The sequence below is a fragment of the Catharus ustulatus genome, chromosome 4 (genome assembly GCF_009819885.2).
Source record: "Catharus ustulatus isolate bCatUst1 chromosome 4, bCatUst1.pri.v2, whole genome shotgun sequence".
Lineage (NCBI taxonomy): Eukaryota > Metazoa > Chordata > Aves > Passeriformes > Turdidae > Catharus > Catharus ustulatus.
Genome location: NC_046224.1, coordinates 67758408 through 67782114, shown reverse-complemented (window position 1 = coordinate 67782114; position 23707 = coordinate 67758408). Strand labels below are relative to the sequence as shown.

Below are 23707 nucleotides of genomic sequence, written 5' to 3'. Positions count from 1 at the left end.
GCAACTAAAACATAATACAAAGCCTTGTAAATCTTAATGTCACTTTTGGGATGAAGATTGAAGGGTGAAGTCTCCTCAGACTATATGTTTAAAAAGTGTATGTTCAGAAGTAAGCCAGTAGATTTAGCTTTAACTTTGTAGTTAATGGAAGTAAATAGGAAACAGTGCAGCATGATTCATTTTGTCCTAACAGATCTTGTAAGTAGGTCAGGGAACTCACACCCTACAAGTACCTATTTTTCTTCTTAGGTTACTGCTGGAGCTTAGGATGTTAAGCACAGCTGTTGATCCCTATAGTTTATAAATCTGTGGTTAGATACCTTCAACCAAAAAAGCCTTGAGTGAGAGGTAACTGCCTGACCAGAACATGTAATAATTCGTTGTTCATAAGTAAAAGTTTGCTATATAGTGCTTAGCTCAGTTGGGAATAGAAAACATTCTGCATCTCAGAGTTCAAACTGCTCAACTCACTTGAGTTTGTGGCCTGCATCCGACTAATGTTAGAGTGTGAGTCTATGGTATATTCTTTGCTTTTATAAATATGAAATCTGCAAACACTCTCCTCCCCCCGCTTTTTTTTTTTAATTCTTAAATTCATATTGTCTTGACAGAGACAGTAGCAGAGTGTGGAGGAGAGCAGATTGCTCAGTCACAATAGTTACATGTATAAGACTTGTTTAAATACTCTCTAAACCAGTTTGGTAAACTCCTGTGGAGAACAGTTTTCAGGATTTCATATATCTACAAGCAGAGTTGCAAATAGTGTGATTCAGTCCTGCAAAGAATACATCTGTGGCAGATGATGTACTTTCCTGTTTGCTTGTGGCCAGTGTGAATTTAGCTTTTGGGCAGTGACCATAGCTTCAGTCTTGAAGCTGTCAACATGTGTTTTGGGTAATATATTGACACAGGACCACAGTGAATTCCCAAGCTTTCCTTGTGAATAAACTAATTTGACTGAAATACTTACTTTTATATTTAGGACCTGTATTTTTATATTGCTCTGTAAAATATCCCAAAGAATTGTTGGACTTGTAATTTGATAAATATTAACAAAGGTGGCAAGTTTTCGGTTTACTGAGTGAATTGGATGTTAATTCCAGCTTCCAGGTTGTTGATTTATCATGGGCAATTCACTTCTGTCATCTATGGCTGTGCTAGTACAATGGAAATTATACTTGTCCATCATACATGATCTCTGAGTTTGCACACTCATGGAGATTATTGAATGCCGCACATTGAGATTGGAGTTCAGTTCACCAAAGTCTAGGCACAGAAAATTTAGGTGTTTGGGCTGTCTCCACAGTTTGTGTAAAAAGATAACCACCCACCTAGAACAACATTTCCAATCTTTAAGTAAGTATCCAGGACAAGAAAGATTAATTACCCTCTTAAAGTGCTTGTCTATTGACTATAGAGGAAGCCTTGATGACTAGTTTAGACTAGGTGTCTAATTTGGGGTTAAAACTGGGTGACAGTAATCCCATTCACAGGATGTGGTGTTAAAGAAATAACGCATGTTACTGTGCAAATATTCTCTCATTTTTCTCTAGAAGTAACCATGTCCTAGTTCATCCTTTTTTTGGGGAGGACCTGGGGGGTGCTGTGTGTGAGTATTCTATCAGAATTCTTTTCTGACCAGTACCGATGGTGTTTAGTGGGGTTTGAAGAATTGGATATTCCCTAAAAGCAAACCTTTTGTTGTTTATCTATTAAGTAGTGTTAAGTTCAAATAATAAATAATGTGTTGGTTAGCATCATGTGTTGGAGAATAAGGAAATACAGAACACCTTAAAAAGGCTATTTTGAGAACATTCCCTTAGTGTTGAAAAATGGCATTAATTCTAGTGGGTTTCCCCTTAAAAATTTAGGGAATTATCAAATGTTATTAGAAAGTCAAATGCTTGTTAAAACATTTGTCTGTTTTAATATCAGCTGCAATGAACATCAGATTTTATTGTTCAGTTTAAGTGATTACAGAGCACGTAGGTAACCTGGTAAAGATTTGATTTAGCCTTGCTTGGTCATTTTTGCAAGTCCAAATGCTATTCATAGGCATGGTAGACCTAGCAATTGTATTGGTTAAGAAAGTGTAGTTAAATTCCAGCCTTACTCTGTAGAAACCTGTCTGCTGTGTGTATTTTAATTCTGCTTATGTCCTCCTCTCTGTTTAATCCAGAAAATGGGTATATGTACATGTGCACAGCTTCACATTTTGGCACCATGTTTGGTATATTGCATGCTGTGACATGTATTGTGCCTGCAGGCCATAGGAAAATGACACAAATTAAATGTGATATAGAAGGATACATAATTTAAAACTTGCATTTTCTAGAGATGCAGTATGGCATCTGAGAGTTGCAACATATTGCAAAAAATTCCCCCTATTTCCCCAACAAGAAGCCCATGTTTTCAACTATGCAGGCTGCTGGAGACACAGGCAGCTTCCTTGGCTGTTTGCTGGGAGTAGCTGTCACTGTGTTTTATTTGAGGCACTATCATGACCACTGCTACACATGCTCTGTCTCCTTCTTGTTCCTGTCTAACTGCACAGGTCGTGTTCTGCTCTGCCCTCTTCTGTGGTTTTGTAATTATATTTACTTTACATAGACATGTGAGTTCCCTTTTCCCTTTTACATATGTTGTTTTCCTTCATGCTGAGAAAACTCCACAGCCTGACAGGGCACTTTTTTTTCCTTTTCTCTTTGATTTTTTTTTTTAAGCACTCCAAATTCTATCCAGCTTTAAACTCTTATGTTTATAACCCTGAATATCTCTAAAATGTCTTTACCTAAAACACTTTATGGCTTTATTACCAGGTTTATGCCAGTAATAATATTCACATCAGCTTTCTTAGGGATAATCTTTAAGCAGAACCTAGCAAGAAAGGCTTTCAAAACTATCATTCCCAGGAACGCAAATCTCAGAACATGAAACATCGGTTTAATCGCCCTCTCTGACAACTTAACACGACAGATTGAAAAATACAAGCTGATATGGAAGTGGGATCAATGGATTATCAAAGTCCTAAACATCTTTTCTTGGGGGGGGGAGGCGGGGAGCTTTGGGGTCCATTGGCATGCGTAAAACATGAAGTTTGCATAGCTTACCGCAGATCTGCTGCTGTCTGACTGGCAGGGAAGTTGAGAGGGAGAGAGAGATTTACATGAGGGAACTCAGGGGGCTTTGTCACGGCAATTGTATAAAGTGATATACAGTGCAAATCGACTCGAGCATGTCCCTGGATAGCAGGCGGTTTACAGCCTCTTCAAGCAGAGATTACTGCTTTATCTTGTCATACTAAATTAACATGGCAGCACACTGTTAAACAGTGGTGACCTCTTCATCTGTGGAAATTGCTGCCTAGAGGAGAGATGGTATTTAAGACTCTCTCTCTCTCTCTCTCTCTCTCAATCTTTTTCTCCCTTCCCCACTTTTTCTCCATATCCTCTTCCCTTTCTCTCTGTTTCCCTCTCTCTATCTTGTTTTGGTTTTGGGGTTTTTTTTTTTTTTTTTGTTGGTGTGGGGTTTTTTTTTTGTTTTTGCTGGGGTTTTTTTGTTTGGTTTGGTTTGGTTGTAACATTAAAGACCAAAAAAAAGAAAGAAGGGGGGAAGGGAGAGGCTTTTAACATCAAGGTGACAACAGCTATGTGTTAATTGGGCCTTTGTTGTTTGATTAATAGCCACTTTGGTGTAGAATATTAAGACAGTTGTTTGGACAACTTTCTAAAAATGACATGTCCTTTCAGTAAACTGGGATTAAGAGATGTTCTCTGGTCTGCACATTTTAACTCCTTATTGTTATTGCATTTAGTCCTAATGCTGCTGTTCTGGAGCGAGCATTCCATCCAATGCTCCTGGCACCCTCCTTGGATGGCATGGAATGCCAAAGCCCTCTCCAGAGGCACTCCAGGGAGCTGCTATGGGACTGGTGTTATTGAGGTTCAAGGTGATGAAAATACCTCTGCAGTGTGGTTGAGCTGTTGTGTTGGGCTGTATTTTAGAATTGAATCATGCTCTGAGAAATGCAGTGAGTGGGAAAACAGCAACACCTATTTCATTGGGCTGGCAGTGTGATACCGAGAACAGGAAAATCAAATGCCACATCCCCATCTTTTTCAGTAAACTGAGTCAGTTAAGGAGAGGATGACATTTCTTTTCTTGATTTTTCTATTTACTATGCGGTGCATCACGGTGGGTCCAATCCAAAGCTCTTTGAAGTCACTATAAAGACTGCTTTGTCTTTAATAGGCTTTGGATCAACGCCCACATGACCTTAGGCAAAGTATTGTAAATCAGTGTTATGAAGTGCTTGGAAATTTGCGAGCATACATGTCTGAAGTACTAATTTTTGATATACTTCAAAAAATTGTTAGGAGGCCAGGTGAAATCAGGTTGGCCAGATTGGCCTTGGAGGTACTCAAAATGGAAATGTTATGGATGTATGTTAGGGTTAAGGAGGCTTTCCCTACCTCTTCCTGTGCTGACTAATGACTATTTAACAGGTTCTCTTCCTGTGCTGTTGGGAGTTGCCTGTTGATAGGAGAAAATGCTTTCACTTCCAAAACTCAGCACTGACTTTGAGATGCCAAAGGATTTTGACTACTTCAGTCATATGAAGATGGCTGTAGAAATTTAATTATATGAGATGGAAAAAGAAGATGATCTATCTTGGATTTTTCCCTGCTGGAGACAATTGTTCCTTACTGTGAATTTCTTGAGCTACCACCTACACAAAGATTCATGCAAAATTCTGTGCATTTTTTATGTAACATTTTCAGAGGCAAGTTTTTATGCACTTCCCTGGGATGCCAGCACAGCTTATTTTTGCAGCAGAATATTTGCCATTTCAGCTGCAATGTATCTGTGAACACTGATGTTATCATTATTTTCTTTGGTTGAACTTTGAAGGCCATTGAGCTAAGCATTTATACTAGAGATATGGAAAAGACTGACTTCCTAATTTATTATTTGGAGAAATCAATGTGTTTGATAATTTATGTACAGCGTACAGAGGCCACGTAAGTGGCTCATGAATCGATCAGCAGCCAGCAGCAATGAAAGCTAACGAGCTTGTTTCAATAGCAAGTTGCTCATTAGCAGGTAGGCTCACTGATCTTTCAGGGTTTCCAGTTCAAAGTCACATGCTTTTTCCGTGTTCTTGGAACAAGTAGTTTCCTTGCAAAGAACAGAAACAGAAAAATAAAGCATGGCAAGGTTTTGAACGTTTTCTCATCTCTTTGACATAAATGTTTACAGCAAATGCTTGATGCTGAGCTAGAGGGGCAGCCATCTTACGGTCTTGGCCTGTGCCCATCACTCTGGTGACATCAACTTTCAGCCTCTGAAAATGAGTTTACTAGCGAGTTAACAGTATATATGGGAAGAAGAGGAGAGAGGCGTTTTCTATTTCTGCATAGAAATCTCTACATTACCAGACAGGGTTTCCAGTCCAGGTTTTCTCCAGCTTAGAAGCCACATGTGGAATGCTAGCCAACAGACAGGATGTCTTTTCCTCCGTTCCCAGTCAACACTGTGTCCCATCCTGGTGACATATTGCCAGGCCTATGTCTTCCCCTCTCCTGGTAATGTTTGATGCTTTGTTTGAAATACTTTGGTGCTTCCAGGAGGATTTTTTTGTGGGGTGTACACAAAAACTAGCTGTTTAGTTCAGCTGTTATCCTTCTTGGTAGAGATACCAAGCACTGAAAGAACATGAACCTTCTTCTAGGAAGTACTCTAAGGGTCAGTACTGAGAAGTATAGTAGATTTTATGCACTAAGGCCCATAAAAATGCCTGAGAGCAGGGAACTCTTTAGCTTTGTGCATTAGTAGACTATACTGGTGTCCAGCACTACTATTTTTTTTCTTGTAGTAAAGAGGAAATTTATTTTTAGTCTTTTTGAAAATTAAACCCACTGCTTTAATTACCAAACTTCTGATAGAATGGATAGAATGTTCTTGAATCGTTATATTGCTTGTATATATAAGTACATATGTAAAAAATATTTAGGTGTATATATATATAAACATGAGTATTTCAGCTATCTCCTTTAGACATGAGGAATACACCACTCCTAATCAGACTGAAAAATCCCTAAAAACCAGTTTCTTGACAGAGTTGTCTGAGGCTCTTGCAAAAGAGGGACTCTCGAAACATATTTTTAAAATATTTTTAAAAAAGACAGATTTTCCAAATCTCAAGAATAGATTTTCAACTGCCTGATTTGGCTTGAAATGAGTTGGCTGGATCAGTTTCTTTTTCTTTTAAGTAAGTCTATAGAGCTTTGATGAATCTGGCTCATTGTTTAGCACTTATCTCATGAGTAAAGCTTGAGAGGTTTGGCTTGAAACTTACCAAATCACATCTTTGGAAAATGGCCCAAGCCTATTGATTTGTCTGTGGGGGGGTGGAATCCAGAGCAAAACACAACTAAAAAACCCTGATCCAGCTTAGTGAGTAAGTCCCTTGCAGATCTACAGAGCCCCTACTGAATGAGCACATCTATTTCTCACCATTTGTCAGCCTTGTACTTCATGGAACTGTAGGGCTGAGCGGGATTGGGAGAGCTCATCCAGTCCCAGCTTCAATCCACGGATCAGCTGTACCAATGTAATTTCTTTCAGATAATAGTCTGATTTCTTGAAGTTACCCAAGACAGGAGACTTAGAACCTCCCAGTCTGTCTGGCCCCGGGTATTGCTGTCTCTGCCTTTAGAAAATAACTCCTGTGTAATCTTTGCTGCATTAGTTTTCTCTCATTAATTCTTGTTCTAGCCACTGCAGCAAAAGGAAATATGCTCTTTTCTACAGTAAATGTTTTTGTACTTCAAAAGTGATAATACATTCCCTTGTCTCAAACTTTCCTTTCAGTATATGCGACTCTTGTCTCCATGTTTTTCTAAAAATTTTTACAGTTTTGTTGCTTCTCTGGAACTATTTACAGTAGAATCATTCACATTTTAACAGCTATGTCTCCTACTTAAAAACAGATGCTTTTCCATTAGCAACAGTGATGTCTGCAGCAGGTGCATCCGAGATGCTACTGAGAAGCTCAAATCCCAAGTGGAAACATACTCTGGGTGGCTCAGACACCATTTTATAAATGATGCTATGTAGATTCAATTAGCTTGCAGTTAAATCCTCTCTCATGTATTTTCTGGTGGAAGGAAGGCTTTGTGTGCTGCTGTCTTTTGCTTAGGTACCTCGCAAAGGACAAGTTTGGGGGCTGCTTTGCTTTGCTGAGCTCTTGGTGTAGAGCTGTTGAATAGCAAAGTGGATTGTAGTGGCTCCTGCACATCCAAATGATTGTCAGTAAAGTTTGACTACAGAATCTTTTCTTAGGGGGAGGAGGAAAAAGAAACATTGAGTTTCCAAGATGAGGAGTTGGCAGGAGGGAAGTCTTCGAAATTTAAGGCATTTGATCTGGAAGTCAGTGGGAAAAAATAAACATTAGACCTCAGGATATCAATTTTATGAGTCAGGTTTAAAAAGTACTCAGTCCCCTAAACATGATTATTTTAATATGTATAAAGTAAAGCGTGCAAAAGATAGAAAATCATAATCCATTTCCTTTTATTATCTTTAAGGAATAAATTGTTTGTACAAGCTGAAATAAGATAACTAATATAATGAGGATTATACTTTAATGCATGTTATGAATGAAATAAATCCTCTGTTGAAAAGGTGTTATCAGGTCAATCGTTCCACTTTATTAGATGACATTTAGTAGAAATTGACCTTGATGTCAGTCAACAGTTTTTGTGACTTTTGCTGTGTTTTGGGCTACTTGATAAGAGAAAAGCTTCTTCCCCTTAAAATGTTTTTTTTCTCCCTTGTGTCTTAATTTTTACATTTTTGGGTTCTTGCCTTGTGACCACTTGAAAGAAGGTATGAGCCAGCTGGGAGAGCTGTCTGTGTTCATGAACTTGATGCAGTTTTACAAAGTAGTGAAGTAATCTGAAAGGGAGAGCAAAGGCAAGGAAGGTGGTTCAGTTGCTGCACGCCACTGCTTTTTTTGGAGCTCTCCTGTAATAAATGCAACTCCATTGGTAAATATCTGATTTTTCCCACCTGTGCATCTTAGATCAGTCTAGGGTATAGTGCAACAGCGGGGTATGCTGTACTGCCAAAGGGAAACCACAATGCAAGATAAGATGGCAGTGATGGATAACATTTCCAATTGATCATGGGAGAATGTGGTAGAGCTCTTTTCTTTTCACTCTCCCTCCTGACCCTTTCCAGTATAGGATTTTAAACAAACTTCCTGATCTTTGGAAGTGCAAAGTACTTCTGCAGTCAAAAAGTCAAAAGTTGCTGATGAGCAACTCAATTCCATGCTTCAGTGCAGAATTTGGATAGAATGTCACAACATAAAGGTGATGTAGAAATTTTAAGAATTAACAACCACCACGTCTTGTAATAAAAGAAATAAAGTTCACATGGTGTTGGGAAAATGATGCTCACCTCACCAAATAGGAATATTGGAAACCAATGTCATCTTTGGGCTCTAATTAGAAGTGCAGAAGAGTAGGTAGGGCCAACTTCTTCAGAACTTGTCTGAATTTTCTGCATGTATTTGGGGGAAGTCTTTGAAGACTCCCGTAAATACAGGATATTGGCATGTATTATTTCTGAGAAAGAAGATGGAAAATAAAACAACAACAACAACAACAAAAAAACCCTGCGATTTTGTCAAAGCCAGTGTAAATTAAGGTGCAGTCTTTTAAAATGGATGGCTGTGTTAAAACTAACTGGAGAACTTGCCACAGGAATTGCAGTAGGAAATAGCTGTTCATCACTGGTAAAATGTCAGTTTATACTGTTACAGTTTCCTTTTTTGCTTTCAGATTTATCAGTTCTCTGTCAGGTAGTCTTTTGAACTGTTTTGAGAAATAATTGTACTTGTGAGGGTTAATGGAGTGTCAATCCCTTATTTACTCTCAAGTCAGATGTAGTGCATGCTAGTCAGAACTGTAGGTCATGCTTTGTGACCATCTGGCCTTAATGCTTTAAAGTGTGGTTATAGCCAGATAAATGACTGGGAAAATGACATTAAAGGGTCCTATGTTTTCTATCTTGCTGTGGCTTTTGAGGTCAAATTCAGTTGCATAAAAATATGATATTTCTATTAATTGCCTATAATGCTATAGCTTAACCCAGGGTTTGAAAATATGCTGTGTCTTTTTTTGCTTCACATCATCCCTAGTAATAAACACTTTGCAAATGGTACTTAACTGTTCTGTTGATACTATGTTTGCAAAGCAGAGTCCAATTCCTTCTCTTGTAGCTATATTGAATCTTCAGTGCTAAGGGCAGTTAAAAAAAAGTCAATAAAACAAGCAGATAGACATGACTCAGAAAATACATGGGGAACAAAAATGTTGAATATAGGTGACAGTTTAAAGTCACTGTTCTGTTTATCCCCTTATGTAGTTGGACTGTTACAGAAGCAGAACATGGACACTTTAATCTAAACTTCTACCGATCTGTGTCAGTCTCAAATTAATTCAGCCTTGCAGTCAGAAGAATGACAGCTGCTACTAAAGGTGTTTGTTGCTGTCTTTTCCACTTTGTTTTCCTTAGTGTCTTCACTGGATATTGTGTTTCTTTTCAGTAGTGTTTAAGCCCTAAAGTAAACCTTTTGAATAACTACCGAAATTTGAGGCATTTTTTAACAGCTAATTGTGGGTGTATTTTGTTTATCACTGTGCGTAGCCTGAGCTCTTAACTTATTCTGTTACTTCCAAGGAAGAAAGTTTTTCTTTGTATTGAAGTGAATAATAGCTGACATGAAAATTAATAAACATAAGGGCTTGAAATCAAATGTGTTGAGGAAGTGAGATTTCTAGAACAGTTCAGTCTTCTGAAAATGTGATCCCATTGTTCACTGAAAATAACTTGTGGAGTTAAATGCAGTTTGCTCATGGGTATCTTCTGAAACTCTTGCTGAGTTGTTCAGTATTCTGGCCAGCTCCTGTAGAAAACAAATGTGCTGAAATCTGGAAAAGCATGTTGATAATCTTAATCTAAGATCTTAATGGAAAAAAAAGTTTGCAAAAAGATTGGGCATTTAGGCAGTCCTCAGAAGTTCTCCAGTCACTGGAAATGTAATTTAGATTTTGGGTTTTTTAAATCCGTTTGATTCCATGGGCCTTCCTTATCCCAGGTTTTCTCCTTTGAAGGGGATGTTTTGGCTGATTTGGGTAACTGTGATTTATATACCGCCGGTCTTGATGAGCATGAGGCTGGGTTCAGACAAGTTCTGAACCGTTCAAACTGGACCGAACCGCATCAGACCAATTCAGACTGGTTCTGACTAGTTCAAACCTGTTTGGACCAGTTTGAACTGGTTGGATCCAGTTTAGATCAGAAGTTGTGACATAGTGTTATTGTAACATATTTTGACTCTCTATTTTTGAAAGCTTCTCTGAACCTGAAATTAGGAGACCCTCTATAATGTTTGAACAACGAATCAAATAAAGTGAGAAGAGTATTACAGAAATGTGTGAGTGCAGTCTCCAGTAGTGTCAGAGGTACTGTAAGGAGGATTGGGTGCCCTTCAGAGGGACCAGTCTTATGTGTCTTACCTCCTTGTGACATACAAATAAACTCTCAGCATAGTACCCCTTTATAATGTCATGTACATGTGGTTTTTCACTTTTACTTCATGTAATTGAATCTGTCCAGGCAATTTATTTTTCAGAGAATTCATCCCCACATACATGTACATCTGGAAATTAAAAAACCTGAAATTGAGAAATTTTATGTAACTCTTTTGGGTATGCTTAAATATGTATCCTTTAAGTGTAGACACCCTAGACCAGATTAGAAGGGAAGATGAAAATAAGAAAACCTTTCAAAATGCACTGTAATTTCTTTAATTTCTTTTAATGTGTATGAATACACATATGTATATATGTGTGTGTGTGTATCTGCACATAGATATCTGTAAAGTGTGGCTCAAAACCAAATATCCTGTCTTTGTGTTCACCTCCTGTCTGTGCTCAAGGTCTCTAGGTGCTCAATAGGAGCTTTTTAATTATTTTTCCCTGTTTGATGTTGCTGAGTATAATGAATGCAATGCAGAGAACTTTTTGTTAGAAACCTTCTTCAGATTAGCTTATTGCTGGTAGGCATAGTGATACCTGGTTGGATCACATCGTGAGACGCAATTTTAGTAAATTTAAGAGCAGAAACAGAGAGATTTTATAAAACCATGCTCTGTTAGTCAAGCAGTGCTTCCTCACCATAAAGTAGCCTTACATTCTTTCCAGTCAAAGTGGAGAAAATTGTGCCTTTCTTATTTGGGTTGGGCAATTCTGTGGGTTTTTCAGCATCACTTCATGATGACTGAAAACTACAGGGAATACTCAGAAATCAGTGATTCAAAGAGGAATTTGGAGAAGAAAGGCTATTTCCAGCAAAAGTTATTCATTCTCTGCTGATGGTGGGTAGTTGGCTGTGACTATAGAAGAATTGATGTTCCTTGGGTTTTTTTTGGTTTGTTTGTGAACATGATGTACATCAGTGCACAAAATTAATTGTTAAGGAAAGTACATTGTGCACTTAGTCATCTACAGGAATTTGTTTTCTTTAATGAAATGGTATAAGAGAATGAGAATGAACTGCTTTAAAGCTAATAAAGATAATTTTTATTACTCAGAATAATTTAGGTAAGTGATGAGAAAGGGGAGGGAAATTAGCATTTTTGTACAGTTTGCATGCTGTGTAGTTCTTAATCAGGAATGTCACAACATCCCTTGATATCATCTTATCACAAAGGTCTCTTCATAGTAGGCAATGTATGCTGCTGACTGCAGTTTACAGAAACAGAAGAAAGAATAACTCATCTGCAGAGTGAGAACGACTATGAATCTGTCATAAATTAGAATTTATTAGGGTATTTTTCATCACTCAACCACAGTCTAAACTGGTGAGTTCTGTGTGCATTTTGAATATTGTTTAAGCTCTGCTTGGGGAGCTTTAGAATGGGACTTAAATGGTGAAATGACATCATGCTGCTCCCTGGCGTAGAACATAATATTACCATTTGAGGTGTAGTAAGATGCAGAAGAGTGAACAGGGAATTGGTTCTTGATAACCCTTGGATGCTGAATGTGCTCTGCCTTTCCTGTGCTTTGGAACCTGACTGGTCAGCTCATGCCGTTTCCTGACTTGTCCTGTATACAATACCACAAAGGTATTTTGTGGGGATTAATTTTAAAAATTCTGAATAACTCTAACCCATATTATGTTTATGTATCAGTGTTACATTGATTGAATTGTCTCATTAATTTTTAGTAATTATCCTGATATAGTTGGCATTTTTTATCAAATATTGGCCTTTGAAGTGTGCAAGATTTGAGTAAGTTTTATTCCTACTCTGTAAACATGTTTTGTGGAACTGTCTTTCTGTGAAAAGATCTATTCTCTGTTTATAAGCACAGAATAGATGTATTCATTTTCTTTTTTATATCCTATGCAATCTTTCCTCCAAAGGTGAGAAAACTACTTTGGTTGACACTAGAATTCCAAATTCTGTTTCATTAACATTGTGTAATGGTTATAGATAGGAAGAAAATCAAGTTATAAAAAAGCAGAATAGGTGAAATAAATTTCAGAGGGGAAAAAGTTTGTAAAATAATGGTTAAAGAAGATTAAGCCAGTTACTGCTTGGAAAAGTCCTGTAACATTACTTCATAAATGTAAGAGAGTTAGTAGTAGACAAAGTAATTCAAGTCTGTGAAAAGCAGGTAGCAGAATAGAGAACTTGTGTTGAAGCAGATCCATTAGTCCCTTGGGGTGGATGATACTGCAAAAGAAATGAGACTAACATTCTGAACGAAAAGGGTTTCTTTTTTTAAAATTCCTATTCTTATGCTGTAGTAAACTCCAGTGGAGACAGTGAGACTATTTCTCAAGTAGCTCTTCCATTTTAATAAAGTTGTGTTTTCTGGCTCTTCTTGAAAATGAAAACTTCCAGAAGATTGCTTTCAGAAGATAGAAACGGTATGATGCTAATCTTTGTGGAGGTGAAGACTATTTTGATGGTTATCATCTTGCAAGTCTTGTTATAATCTTTTGAAATGCAAAAGAACAAATACGAGATAAAAATAGATAAATAGATGTAAAGTGAGAAGGCTCATGAAAAATATACAACATGTGCAGAACGCGATTATTTACAAAGGTTATTGGATTTAGCCACATACCTACCTTTCATAGAATCAGAGCATGTCTTGAATGGGAAGGGACATTAAAGACTGTATTCCAAGCCCCTGGGCAGGGACACCTTCCACCATCCCAGGCTGCTCCCAGCCCCATCCAGCCTGACCTTGAACATTTCCACGGATGGGGCAGCCACATCTTCTCTGGGCAACCTGTGCCAGTGCCTCACCACCCTCACAGGGAAGAATTTGTGTATCCATCCTAAATTTCCCTTCTGTCAGTTTTAAGCCATTAGACCCTGTCCTGTCACTACAGTTCCTGATGGAGAGCCCCTTCAGGTACTGAAGGTGCTTTGAGGTCTCCACAAAACATTCTCTCCTCCAGCCTGAACCCCACTTCTCTCACCCTGTCTCCAAAGGGGATGTGCTCCGCTGCCCTTATTGACTTCATCACCATCCTCTATGCAGGATGTGTGTAAAATTCCTTATAATATATGAGTGGACTAAGGTCTTTAAAAGTAGAACTAATTATTCCCGAGTAATTGATTATTGCAAGTTGCATGGATTTCATTCGGGAAGTATGCATACATTGAGCTCTGCTTCCTTCATGCAATCTTTCAAATATCTCATTTGAATGTTCCAGGTAAAGTAGCTATAAAAAGAAAAAAAAAAGAAGAAAAAAAGTAGTGCATTAAGGTTACAAATCGATACAACTGGAACAAGTAATCTAAAATACAACAAAAATCTAGATCATCAATGAGAGAAAGGCACTTTGAAAACTGTAATGCTTAGGTTTGTTAAAACAAATGGGGCATGAGCTTGTCTTGTAGCAAGACAACAAAAAAAGACAACAACATGGTAATTGTCCTTCTCATAACTCTGCTAAGATTGTATGGGAAATACTGTGTTCAGTTCTAGGCATGTTGGAGAAAGAAGCAAACTGAAGGGATTTCAGATGCAAGAAACGCATTGTTAAAGAGCTATAGGAGCTGACCTGTGAGGGAAAATTGGGAGAGTAAAGCCTAAATATGGTCAGTAATTACAAAAGTACAGTAATTTCACAACTATAAGGTGCACCTTTTGACTAAAATTTGGATCGACACCCGGAAGTGCGCCTTATAATCCGGTGCGCCTTATATATGGACAAAGTTCGGAAATTTGCCATCCCAGAAGTGTGAGCCGAGCTGCGAGAGCCGTGAGCCGAGCCACAAGAACTGTGCCAGCCGGGGCCCGCAGCACGGGGAGGGCGCCTGGAGCTGCGTTTAAAGGCTACACCATCTGTGAAAAATATTTGCAAATTGAACACCTGCTAGTAAACCCCGCGATCGCGCCATTCCGTTACTAATTTGTTACTTTGTTGTGCGCGGATCCTCCCTGAAAAAAAAAAGTGCACCTTATAGTCCGGTGCGCCTTATATATGGACAAAGTTCGGAAATTTGCCGACACCCGGAAGTGCACCTTATAATCCGGTGCGCCTTAGAGTCGTGAAATTCCTGTAAATATATGCTAACTGTTCCAAAAAGACATGGATGGTACAAGCTGTAACGGAGATAAAGAACAATTCAGTGCACTGGAAGAAGCAGCTGTATAAGTTTGTTGTGGTTTGAACAGAAGAGAAGGTGAGGCAATGCGCCAGAGCAATGAAAATATGTAGAGTATTCATGGGGAGAATGCGAAGCATCACTGTCTTTCGGAGACATTTTGCTAGCCCAGTTCAAACATCTGGGACCCCACTGAAAGTGTGGGCATACCAGGTGTGCCCTTCTCTTACAAACCTGCTTTTGGTATTTGTAAAATGCCTTTGTGGGTGTAGATGTTCTCTTTCCTTTTGTTCCCTAGTTTGAAGGGTTGTTCTTTCCAGACAAGATATCCTCCCCAGGAGTTTCAACACAGAGAAGGCAGTTTTTAATTATTTCATATATGGCTTTTCTTTACTTTCTTCTCAGCCACCCAGCCAAATGAATGAAGTGAAATAATCTGTCTGGTACAGGTTTTTGTAGGCTACCAGAGAACAGATGAAGTAATCTGCTATCCATTTTCATCTGAAAAATAGTGAATTGAAGTGTGAAAGCTGGGAACAGTCCAGGAGCCACTGCTGGCCAATGGTATTCCTTTTATGCTGAGTTCTGTTCAGATAGTCTTCTCCCCTTCTTTCAATGAATTAGCACAGACAATGGTTTGTTTCATAGTAACAAAGCTGGTGATCAAACTGGCTTTGACACTCAACATAGGTTTTATTACACTCACAAGCCAGAGTTGTTGTATCTGGTTAGTAAGCTTGTATTTTTACAAAGATAATCGTTTTATACTGCATGATTTCCAAACTATTAGGAGGATTTAATGTATGCTGAAGCCTCGACCAAGCTGTTTTGATAAGCAGTCTTATTTTTTGTTTAGCAAGGTCTTGCGGGCGATCTTTAGTCCCTCAGGGAAGAGCTCATAAAAGTCTTAAAAGTGCTTTTGCAGAGCTTTATTTATTATTTTTAAGCATGAAGATTACTAGCACAAAGATAACAAGGCTCTCATAGTACAACATGTTCTTTGTTTTTACAGGTTATAGCTAACATATTAGGAGTTCTCAGAATGCCAGTTTTATTTGTTAAGTGTTTTGAGAGCAAATAGATGTAATCCTACATTGCGTTTTTTCTTAAAATGAGTTTAGTCAGAGAAAGAAGCAATAGGAGAGATCTGGTCTGACTATGAGTGTCAGCAATCATGCCACTAACCACATTTTCCCATTACAAAGTAGTTGTTACAATTTTACTGTGTTTAATATCTAAGGATTTGCAAATTACTTTTATATATAAGGAACACTTCATTGCAAGAAATGGGACAAAGAAGAGAGCTAAAAATAAAACCAAAATATAGATCACAGAAGAAAATAATTTTTAAAACCCATGCTTGGCATTCAATATAAAAAAGTTCTAAAATTTTATTCACAACATTTTCTCATGTATTTTTACTACAAACAGATCAACAGTTTGCATAGAATTCTTTGATTTTTAATAAATCAAGTAGAAATTATGGGATAAGCAGTAAGAAATACTAAACTTTTGCTGTATGTTTGGGGATGGGCTGGAATGCAGAATGACCAGTGGAGAAATGGTTGTTTTACAGCATTGGTTATCAGATTGTGCTCTGTGCTAGAGATAGTTTGATAATGGTCTGGTGAAGAGGCGCAAAGAGTCACCCAGTCACACTGTGCTGGTTCCACCTCTTTATTTTCAGACACTTATAATGAAGTCAGTGAGAATTAAATGAATATGTATATTGTTGTGCATTTTCAGAAATCCCGCTAGGCACCTCCTTCTATCTGTAGATAGTTAAATCCTTGAAAAAGCTGTTCCTATGCTCTCTAAATCTCAGAGGATAAAGTTAGAAATCAGTGCAAAACGGATTATAAATCATTCCTTTTGTGTGAATGCGACTGAACAGTTCTTTGCAACTCATCTCTAAACCTTGTAAATGTTTGAAGTTTTGTCTTGCTCGTGCAGTTGTGGGAGCAGTCTGAGTATAGTGGTATTTGGAAAAAAATCAAGGTACATTTCAGTGTTCATGTCAGATATTGTAGGGTGACACTTGATATATGAGAGAATTCCCAATTTCTGGTTTCACATGGTTGGGCTGTAGTGCCTCATGGAGTAATGTAAGGGCTGAGTATTTATTGCATCAATAAAAATTCAAACACAACCACTGTGAGGCTTTTGGCCAATAATCTCTAGGCTTTTTATATCAATTTAAGAAATACCTCAAGATGCAGGAAGTATTCATTAATATCTCTGGTTGCAAGGAGGAGAATGGTAAAAGAAAGGAAAGTGTCTGGATGTAGCAGAGTTCCTATGGCAGATGGCTGTGTTTTTGGGCTTTGAACCATTTTCAGCAGGTTCATGGGTATCAAATACTGGAAATACCTGTTCTTCTTCCCACTGAAACCTCTGCCAGTGTATCTTCTGCTTCATCAAGAAGAGGTCGTTAATTAGATACAGCACTTGATGTCAAATAAATACAAACTGAAAGACAAGAGCTAGTAATGATTGCTATAAATAAATAAATAATTCCATTGCAAAGTGACATTTTAACATTTTAGAGGGAGAGCAAGGTTTCATCAGAATTATGTAAGTCTAATATTTACCACATGAAGGAGACTTACAGACAAAAGACCTATTTAAATACAAGATAGATGGAATGAAATTCTAACATACAAAAATCACAGTGTTCACTGGGAAACCTTATGGAATATGTGTTTCATCTTCCTGAAGGTGCCAGGTTGACAACCACCATAAACCAGGCAGGTTTGTGATAATACCTACTCTGCAGCCCCTGTGACACAGAATGTAGGAGACAGTTTTCCAAATCACTTAAGTGATTTGAAAATATGATTGCCATTGAAAGGCAATGGCACTTATGCTCCTGGAGTAAGTTAATTACATTTATTAAGGCAAAGATTGTAAATGGAAGGTTAAGAAAAAATTAAAGATCATTCCTGATGTGTGAATATTGTGTGTCAGTTTTGTTTCTTTTAAACAAATACTAGAAATGTCAAGTTGAATTTTCTCATAATTGCTGGTGGGCCTCCTGTGGGCAATGGAAGTGCTTCTACAGCTTCCAGATTTTCACTTGAAGTAGCTGTGCTGTTGAATCTTACACATTTCCTAAAATATTATTTTGGAAAATAAATTTTTAAAAATATAAAACAGTACTAAATTGCTGGATAATAATTTGTCTTCAGAAAAGTTAAGCATTCTGTTTTCTGATTATCTCTTTTATGTCATACTGTTGCTGGCTTCCTGGTCACTATGGAGACTATAAAATAGATAGGCCTACATGTCTAATGTAGAAAGCAGAGAAAAAAAGCTTGCCTTTGGTCTTCTTTACACATTCTGAAAGAGTGAAGTATGGGCAAAATTCCAATTTTGAAAAAAAGAACCTTATCAGTTGCTTTTAGGATCACAGGCTTCTTAAAATCAGTCAATATCTGTGCTTGATTTAAAGACACAAGTATTTTATTCCAGGTGTTTTTGGCTGCAAAACCAGCAGCTTGATTCTCGTGGGGTTTTTTGTGGTTTTTTTTTTTTTCCCTGCAGATGCAGACTTCATGCATACCATATGGTGGTAATTAACAGTTTCAGACTTAGTTCTCCGTTTTCTTCTGCTTCGATTCTTAGTTTGTTTGGGACGAAATTCTAATGTCACAGAAGCAGAGTGTCTGAGTTTAATTGCAGACAGGAATAATGTGCATCTCTAGATGAGGAAGGAGAAGATGAGATCTATTTAGAGCACTAAGAGATATTTTGGAAATCTCACCGAGTGCAACCTGTTTTCTTTCCATTAAGCCTTTAAATGTTCCTCTGTAGAACTGAAATAGGCCTCCCTTGGACCCTGGAAACAGAGGGAGACAATTTGAAAGATACAACTGGAATGAAGAGTTTCTTTTACCAGCACAATGTTTGCACTTTTTATGAGAGCAAGGGTAACATTGCATAATCTTTAAAAAAGATATTGCTCAGTGAGGACAAGTCCATTGTCCAGTGACATGACTTTTCCTGTCAATCACAAAGGTGACAAGGGGGCTAGATTAAGTAAAGCTTGCCCAAGATTAACAAAGGAAGATTATTGACCTCATCCTGAAAGGGCAGAAGCCTGTTTCATCATTAAACCTTGGAAGAGGTATTTCCTCCATTGGTGGAAAGCTGTTTGGCAATATTGAGGCAACTTTCTTGTAAATGAACAAGTCTTCCTGTGGATTCTAGCTTGGAACAGAAGCAGAAGACACGAAAGGTGGGCCGGTCCCTTTTTTGTTGCTGTTGCTTGGAGGGGGGAAGAAGGGTCTGGAGCGTTTGTTTCAGCAAGATGTGTGTAGGTCCTTATCTGCCTTTCTGAAGTGGGAAATCAAGAAGTAGCAGCATCAGGTGTTTGTTTGGTGAGTATGATCCCAGCGCAGAGTTGGAGGAAATGATGGACCAGTGCACATTCGGAATGCAAATGAACAATAGAGCCCCATCCACCAAGCAGCTGCGTGAAACTGTTACCAGGATTAGCAGTGGCAGCGGTTGGAATGTAATCAAACTTGAACAGGTGAAATGGTTACATAGCTGAGAGAGACTGTTCTCTGGGAAAACTGTCTACTGTTTTGGTGGCTGAGAGATTGGTGTTTTGTGTGCTTGATGGACTTAATTGTAAAACGTCAGTAGTAGATCCTGATGTTTTTTATTACCACTTTAGCAGTGTTGTTGCTTTTCTCTCAGTTAAACTCAAGAAAGTCATGTGGATTTGTGCTTTTGAAAAAAAAAACCTCTTAAATCTCACTTGTTGGGAGGGAACTTCTTCTCAGGGGATTAATTTTAAACTGTTACTGACTTATCTTTCTTGCCATTAAGGATTTCTGTGAGTGTTTTCAGGGTAATAGTTAAACTTTTGTATGCAATATCAGAGGATTTTCTTTACTCAAAGATTTTTGGCTTTCCCCAGCCATTGACACGAGCAGGTTTTACATGGTGGAAGTATTCTTTCTTTTTACATGCTAGAAGTAAAAATCCAGACCTATTGAGAACTTTTTCTAAGTAATGGCATAAAAAAGAACAGAATAAAAGAGAGGGACATGAAGTGAAAGCCAAGATAACTGTTGCATGTTTCTCATTGTTTTTGGGAATGACAAAATAAAAGGATCCTGGGTGTATGGGAAAGGAGATTCTGGAGCTGGTATGCTGGAGGATATGTGTTGAAGTGTCATCAGCAGCAGAAGCTGAGGTGTGCCCTCATCCACCAGTACAGAAAGGAGAGGATTCCTCTTGGATTGCAAATCACGCAATGGATGGGTGATTGCTACAGATCCTTCTGAATGAATAATTCACTGGTGTACTGTAATTTAGCCCACTGAGATGTGATTGCAGCTGTTCCCCTGCTTTACATGTGTTTTGATTGAGTCTTAAATCCCACAAGTGTATAAATAGCCATGCATGTGATATGCAAACACTACATACGTGCGCACCTAACCAAAGGTCTAAAGAAACTTTGTTGGGAAGGATGGTTTCTTGACTGCGTATCTCAGTGTATAATTTACCTTTAAAAAAAATCTCTGTAGAACACTTCCCCTTCCTTTCTTATCCAGCTGTGAAGTCTTTCTATCTGTGGTATTGTAAATGCCTTTAGCCAACATTGTAGTAGGAGGGTATCTCTCTTATTATTGAATTTATCATTCCAAGACCTTTATAATATAAGAGATTACTTGTGCCTGTTTTACCAGTAGGAAACTGAAATGTAGGGAAAAAAGATTGTATTTTTCGTGGTTTCACAGTGCATTTGAAAGTACTAGGAATTGAGTATTCGGAGTCCTTTTGTGATGCTTTATTCACAGACTACTGCATTGTCCCCCTCACAGAAAGCAAGGCAGAGTTTTAAAAACACTTGTGAGTTTCATTTGGAAGCCTAGCAGTTTGTGATTTGAAAACCATCTTATATTACTTTACATAATCATTCAATCCTTGTGTTCTTATGCTTCTTCTCTTATAACAAACTGGTTTTATACTCAGAATGTATTTGTACATTAAAAACCCCACTTGTGTGTACCCCAAATGTACATGGAAACAACTGCGGTGATACCTGAGGTTTAGGCAACTTCTACAAGTACTTTGTGTTTGTGACCAATGTGTGACACAGAAACAGGAGTGAAAGTCTTTGGGACCTGCTTTGGATTAAAACAAGAAACTAGTTCCTGGTAAAATGAAGAAACACATTGTTCCTATACACGACTGATGGCATAGGTAGATTTAAGAACTGTAACTAAGGATGATGTTTGGCATATCTGTCTCAAAGTGTGAATAAGAAAGCAGCTTTCAAGATATTTCCTCTTTTAGCCTTGTGTGTAGGAAAAAAAATTGCCACTTGGTGATAATAGTTTTGAATTTTAGATAAAAGCTGAAATGATGCTGAAGTTATCCATTCTGCTTGTTTAGATTGGTGAAAAAATCAGTTTACTCAAGTCTGTATGTGAAAAAATTGCATTTGGCTTCAACTAAGTTTTGAAGTCGGGTGTTAGCAACTAGGAATTTTCCAAGTGCAGAACAAAAATGGAGGGAGTTGCAAGGAAGAAAAAAAAAAAAAAAAGGAGCATTTCTGTTGATTGGACTTGGAAAATTTTTCAGTGCTTGGTTAAAAGCTCATTGACGTCAGTAGAAAGTCTCTCATTAACATCACTGGGTTTGGTTTTTGAGGCATATGATGGCCCAGATTGTAATCTCAGTTAAATCCGATTCTGTTAGGGAATTTATTCACTAGTATAATAACACATTCAAGCTGCTCAAAACTGTTTGCATTAAAAGTTTTCTTAACCATAGGTAATCTTTTTGCCACAACAAAGTAGCCTGTAGAAATAAATGTATTTTCTTTATTGCATGTTTTCCATGTAGCTTTACTCAAATTTTGTTGAAATATTTTGTAGCAAAAAATATGTTCTTTTCATATTTTTTTTTCTGAAATATTCTGATTATTAGCACAGAGACATCAAAATTACTCATAACTTTAGAATTATAACACAAATCTCTAATATGCACACACATGCATATATATGTATCACCTTCATACCCTATCAAAAACAATTTAACAATTATTAAGACTGTTTCAACCAAGTCTGTAACTCATATCACAAGATGATCCGGTGTTTTTTTTAAGAAACAATATTCATTAAATAACTGGACTACAAAAATATAAGGTAATAGGATACTGAAAAAAACCCTGGAAAATCATATCTAAATAAAAACTATACATGTTTACAGTATTATATTTTATGCAGTGTATTACTCTGCTGCAGTCTTTGGAGACACTGACCTAGGTTTTTCAGGTGCAGATGGCATATATTAGCAGAGGAAAAAATGGGTTTGGGAGATGTGTACAGAAGGGTAGAGTATAACAGACATGAAAGGAGAAGGACTGTGTGCAGAGAACTTTGCTATATGTTGGAGGAGATGTGGAGGAGAAGGCTCTCATGTTAATGAAGGCAAGTTTGAAGATGCTGGAACCAGTTTTGCTTTCCATTAAAATTAATGAGTAGACCTCTGTGGACTCTCACGTGAGGAGAGTTGTGTGCACGTTCTGGGAAGTCACAGAGTTTTGCCATTGTGCTGCCAGGGAAAGTCATTAGGACTACCTTTGTGAAAAATACTGTTTCTACAAGAAATGAAGGTTTATGACAGAAGAGAATAGGATTAGAAAACAGAAAGCAATTGCTTCATCCTTTATAGATGGGAGAACTGCTTGAACTGTGAGTAAAAATATGTCATATGGTGAAGGACATTTACTGTTTAGTTGCCATTTTAGTTCTTAAAACAACTAGCCAATCAAGGCATTAAGTACTTTATAAAGTCAGGAAATTAATGATCCTTGTAAAAATTAGAGGTTTTGTTAGAAAGAGAGCTGTAGAAGAAAAAACAATTACAGGTAATCAATACCACAGTTATTAGGAAACCTATGAGAACAACACTTCTCAATTAGGGAAAAACTGTATTTTATGTTTTTCTCTTGCAAGCTGATCTTTATTCACTCCAGCCTGTAATCTTGGTTTATGCTTTAAGGATAGGCTTTGTTCTGGTTGTTTTTGAAGCATTGCATTACTTTTTTAAAGGTTTCAACAGAAGAACAAATAGCAATGAACTCAAAGAACAAAGGATTGTTCTTCCTTTCTTTCTGTCTATTTTCCCCCACTTCTTCAAGAAGAAAAAGGAATGTTTCATCTTGTTTCTCTCCCCTTTCAGGAAGTTGATGGCAATAAAGTGATGTCTTCATTTGCCCCGCACAACTCATCTACCTCACCCTTGAAGGCAGAAGAAGGTGGGCGTCAGAGTGGAGAGTCCTTGTCCAGCACAGCCTTGGGAACCCCAGAGAGGCGCAAGGGGAGCCTCGCAGATGTCGTGGACACCCTGAAGCAAAGGAAAATGGAAGAGCTCATCAAAAACGAGCCAGAAGGTAAGGCCTGGGAAGCTGGCCAAAATTTTCTGTGTTTTTTCTTTTCTCCAGATCCTTTGGATACATATACTTTTTAATTGTGCCGTTTTCTGCTCTGTTTGCTTTTCCTTTGCCAGCAGAATTAAAGATCTTACAGTTTTTTCTACATGAGAGGTAAATTTTATCAATGTCCCATCATAGCTAACATTTTTAGCCTTCCCCATAAAAGAGAGTCTGGTGGTCTTTCTTTTACAATTGCAACCTCATCAGTTATTCTTGCAGTAAGTTAGTTTTAATCACCTGGGGGCTTTTACACCCCTCTCCCCATTTCTAGCACTAAAAGAAGTATTATCATCAATGTCAATATTTTTTGTGAAATGATCTAGTGTGCATGTAATTTTTTGAAAGGCAAGAAATTAAACTAGGAATTCATGAAAGCTTTTTTGTGGGATGCATCATTGTCTGTTTGTCTGTAGCGCAGTTGCTGTACAAACAGAGGGAATGCAGGTGTTCCCTGCATTATGTGTGGCCAGCAAGTTTCATCTTGGGCTTACAGGTTTCATTTCTGGGGAACAAGTGTCTTTTTGAGACCCTGTCTCTGGCTG

The 23707-nt window shown here is 37.8% G+C and overlaps 1 protein-coding gene across 9 annotated transcripts in view; it reads left to right on the top strand.

Moving 5' to 3' along the window:
* The window catches only part of SOX5 (SRY-box transcription factor 5), a 624352-nt gene that overhangs the window by 381455 nt on the left and 219190 nt on the right, over positions 1-23707 (top strand). For all 9 annotated transcript variants that reach the window (XM_033057697.2, XM_033057698.2, XM_033057692.2 and 6 more), the window contains one exon: positions 22913-23123. In XM_033057697.2, the coding sequence (XP_032913588.1) occupies positions 22913-23123 (211 nt within the window). The remainder of the gene's footprint in view (positions 1-22912; positions 23124-23707) is intronic.